General features: G+C 49.7%; 1 protein-coding gene across 2 annotated transcripts in view; it reads left to right on the plus strand.

Annotated features, from left to right (window-relative positions):
• SH2D3A (SH2 domain containing 3A) overlaps positions 1-4,597 on the plus strand; it is a 14,563-nt gene that overhangs the window by 2,346 nt on the left and 7,620 nt on the right. For both annotated transcript variants that reach the window (XM_032252062.1, XM_032252061.1), the window contains exons 2-3: positions 1,320-1,465; positions 3,957-4,306. In XM_032252062.1, coding sequence (XP_032107953.1) covers positions 1,397-1,465; positions 3,957-4,306 — 419 coding nt within the window. In that variant the 5' untranslated portion in view covers positions 1,320-1,396. The remainder of the gene's footprint in view (positions 1-1,319; positions 1,466-3,956; positions 4,307-4,597) is intronic.

Genomic DNA, 4,597 nt, shown 5'->3' on the forward strand with positions numbered 1-4,597 from the left:
TTTTTTTTTTTTTTTTGAGACAGAGTCTTGCTTGGTCGCCCAGGCTGGAGTGCAGTGGCGTGATCTCAGCTCTCTGCAGCCTCTGCCTCCCAGTTCAAGCGATTCTCTCACCTCAGTCTCCTGAGTAGCTGGGACTACTAGGACTACTGGCACGCACCACCACACCCAGCTAATTTTTGTATTTTTAGTAGAGACGGGGTTTCACCATGTTGGCCAGGATGGTCTCAAACTCCTGGCCTCAGGTGATCCGCACGCCTCCACCTCCCAAAGTGCTCGGATTACAGGCATGAACCACCATACCTGGCTTCTGGAATTGCATTCTAAAGCAAAAGGTAGGGGTTAGATTTGCACCTATCCTGAGAACCTCTGAGTGTGCACATAGATTGCCGAGAAGTCGTGGATGTTTGTAAGCTAAATTCCCCCTGACTGGAATGTTTTTTCACGCAGAGTCACCTGGCACATTCCCCCGAAACTCTTCCAGACTTTATTCAATGAGACCTTCCCTGGCCACATGATCAAAAATGTTCACCCAGTCTAGATAACACACACACACACACACACACACATATATATACATATATAAATTAGCCACAGCCAGACACAGTGGCTCATACTTGTCATCTTAGTGCTTTGGGAGGCTGAGGCGGGTGGATCACATGAGGTAAGGAGTTCAAGACCAGCCTGGCCAACATAGTGAAACCCAATCCCTACTAAAAATATTTTTTTAATTATTAGCCATACACGGGCATGGCGATACACTCAAGTAGTCCCAGCTGCTCTGGAGGCTGAGTTACGAGAATCGCTTGAGCCCAGGAGGCAGAGGCTGCAGTGAGCTGAGATCACACCACTGCACTCCAGCCTGGGTGACAGAGCAAGACTCTGTCTCAAAAAAAAATAAAAATAATAATAATTAAAAAAAAAAAAAGTTGGGTGTGGTGCCTTGTGCCTGTAATCCTAGCACTTTGGGAGGCCGAGGTGGGTGGATCATGAGGTCAGGAGTTCAAGACCAGCCTGGCCAACATGGTGAAACCCTATCTCTACTAAAAATACAAAAAAAAAATTAGCTGGCTATGGTGGTACGCATCTGTAATCCCAGCTATTTGGGAGGCTGAGGGAGGAGAATCACTTGAACCTAGGAGGTGGGCGTTGCAGTGAGCTGAGATCATGCCATTGCACTCCAGCCTGGGTGACAGAGTGAGACTTTGTCTCAAAGGAAAAAAAAAAAAAGATTTGATGGAGCTGTCTCCAAAATTAAGAAGAGGATGGAAGGAGCTGACCCAGACACTCAAGAAGCCAGGCTAACTATTCCCATTTTACAGATGTGGAAGACTGAGTCCTGTTGAAAGTACAGAGCTCAGCCTCGTCAGCCCTGGCACCTGCTGTCCCCAAGAGCTCCATGCAGGTACCACAGGATGGAGAGGATCTTGCTGGCCAACCCTGGTACCACGGCCGCCTATCCCGCCAGGTACTGCCCACAGCAGGGCCTCAGCACTGTCTGGTGGGAAGCCTCTCACACCCTTGACTCTCCAGGGACTCCTGGGTCCCTGGATGAGGGACTTAGGGCCAAGGTCTATTGGGACAGGTGGCAGAGAGCTGGGGACTGTCTAGAAGGTTGGCTGGCTGGGGACTGTCACTATATTTAAGTGATCACTTTCTTTGGGATGATGTTGAGATTGGTGGTGGAGATTGAGGAGAGTCCTAGTACCCCCCAAACTACTCCTGGCTCTGTCTGTCTCTCCCTCTGGACTCCATCTCCCTCCTGGTATTTCCCTCTAAATCTGAGGCTCCCGAGCCAGGCACAGTGGCTCACACCTGTAATCCCAACACTTTGAGAGGCTAAGGCAAGCAGATCACTTGAAGTCAAGAGTTCAAGACCAGCCTGGCCAACATGGTGAAACCACATCTCTACTAAAAATACAAAAAGTAGCTGGGTGTGATGGTATGCACCTGTAGTCCCAGCTACTTGAGAAGCTGCGGCAGGAGAATCGCTTGAACCCAGGAGGCAGAGGTTGTAGTGAGCCAAAATTGTGCCACTGCACTCCAGCCAAACAAACAAATAAATCTGAGTCTCCCACCCCCATCTGCAACTCTGTTGTTACCCCCCAAAATTTTGGGACCCTGAGCATCTAATGAAATGATGAGAGGAAGTATAGCTTAATAGTTTAAAATCCCATAATCTTGGCCCAGACATCCTAAGTTCAAATCCAAACCCTACAACTTATATTGTGTGTGACTTTGGTCAGGGTATTTGACCTTTCTGGGCCTCAGTCTCCCCACCTTTAAAATGTGGATAGCAAGCCAGGCATGTTGGCTTATGCCTGTAATCCCAGCACTTTGGGAGGCTGAAGCAGGAGGATCACTTGAGGCCAGGAGTTCCAAACCAGTTTGGGCAACATAGCGGAACTCTGTCTCTACAAAAAAAAAAAAAAAAACACACAAAAAAAAAAAAGGGGATAATAGTACGGGCCGTTTAGCTTTGTTACAGGGATTACAGGGTTAATACCCTTTGCATTTAAAGCAGGGGTTGACATATAGTGAGGGCTACAGGTGCGTCTGCTACATCTATTATTCAGTCCCCAGACCCCATCTTCAGCTCTACGTTGCCTCTCTCTGGGGTCCTGGCCCTCCTACCTGCACCATCCAAATTTTTTTTGAGACATGGTGTCACTCTGTGATCCATGCTAGAGTGCAATGGCACAATCTCAGCTCACTGCAACCTCTGCCTCCTGAGTTCAAGTGATTCTCCCATTCTCCCACCTCAGCCTCCTGAGTAGCTGGGACTACAGGTGCACACCACCACGCCCAGCTAATTTTTATATTTTTTGGTAGAGACAGAGTTTTGCCATGTTGCCCAGGCTGGTCTCAAACTCCTGACCTCAAGTGATCTGCGCACCTCAGCCTCCCAAAGTGCTGGGATTACAGGCATGAGCCACTGTGTCCCGCCCTTCCTACCGTATTTTGATACCACCCACCATAGCTGGCATAAGACTGCTTGCAAATGTTTATAAAAGAAGGGGCCCTGGGCTGGGTGCAGTGGCTCATGCCTGTAATCCCAGCACTTTGGGAGGCCAAGGTGGCTGGATCACAAGGTCAAGAGATCAAGACCATCCCGGCCAACATGGTGAAACCCCGTCTCTACTAAAAATACAAAAATTAGCCAGGCGTGTTGGCGGATACCTGTAGTTCCAGCTACTCGGGAGGCTGAGGCAGGAGAATGGCTTAGAACCGGGAGGCTGAGGTTGTGTGAGCCAAGATCGCACCACTGCTCTCCAGTCTGGTGACAGATAATCCATCTAAAAAAAAAAAATGTTTTTCAGATTTGTAAGGTGAAAAAATGAGGAAAAAAAAAAAAAAGAAGAAGGGGCCCCATCTGGTAGCATCCAGCGAATGGCTTCTCTTGAAGCCAAATTTGCATAGTAAGCCCAGTCCATTTACCAAATTTGATGTTACATCTATCAGCGTCTGCTGTAACAAACATCCCCAAGATAACACCAGTGAAACACAGTCAACATGGTAATGTGATAGTCCAAGGTGGTTGAGGAGAGGAGATACAAATCTCCATAAATCAGTCAGGATCCAAGTTCCTCTTGCTCTGTCATCCCTCAGGGCTTTGGGGATATCAGCTGACAGACAGGGGACAGAAACTGTAAGACTGTACATCAGGGTTTTATAAGCCAGGCCTGGACATTTCCCGTGGCCCTTCTAACCCACATCCCATTGGCCAGTGCTCATCACATGACAACCCTAGCTGCAAGGGAGCCCGGGAAATGCAGTCCACATAGGTGCCAGGAGAAACCACAACGGGGCTTGATGTGAAACTTCCCAGTCTCTGCCTGCCCCAGAAGTTTCACTGGGGTAGCTTTTCTTGGGTGGTGGGGGTGATGGTGGAAGGAGCCACCATTAACCACTGCTCTGGGTTCATACCTAATTACCCTGCCCCCGTCCTCCATCTACAGAAAGCTGAAGCTCTTCTTGAGCAAGATGGCGACTTCCTGGTTCGTGCTTCTGGGTCCCGTGGGGGCCACCCCGTGATTTCCTGCCGCTGGCGGGGCTCGGCCCTCCATTTCGAGGTGTTCCGTGTGGCTCTGCGTCCCCGGCCAGGCCGACCCACAGCCCTCTTTCAACTCGAGGACGAGCAATTCCCTAGCATGCCCGCTCTGGTTCACAGTTACCTGACAGGCAGGCGCCCGCTGTCCCAGGCCACAGGGGCTGTGGTCTCCAGGCCCGTGACTCCGCGGGGGCCTCTGCGACGCAGCTTTAGCGAGGACACCCTGATGGATGGCCCAGCTGGGACCGAGCCGCTCAGGTACTCACGGTCTCCCTACCTCCTGGAGAATACCCAACCAACACTCCCAGGGTTTTCCAGCTCAATGGTTGACTTCTTTTTTTTTTTTTTTTTTTTTTTTTTTTTTTGAGACAGTCTCAATCTGTTGCCCAGGCTGGAGTGCAATGGCACAGTCTCAGCTCACTGCAACCTCCACCTCTCAGGTTCAAGCAATTCTCCTGCCTCAGCCTCCCAAGTAGCTGGGATTACAGGCATGCACCACCGCACGCAGCTAATTTTTTTTTTCTTGTTTTTGTTTTTTTTTTTGTTTCG

The sequence above is a fragment of the Sapajus apella genome, unplaced genomic scaffold (genome assembly GCF_009761245.1).
Source record: "Sapajus apella isolate SASKATOON/1434 unplaced genomic scaffold, GSC_monkey_1.0 scaffold77, whole genome shotgun sequence".
NCBI classification, from domain to species: Eukaryota; Metazoa; Chordata; class Mammalia; order Primates; family Cebidae; genus Sapajus; species Sapajus apella.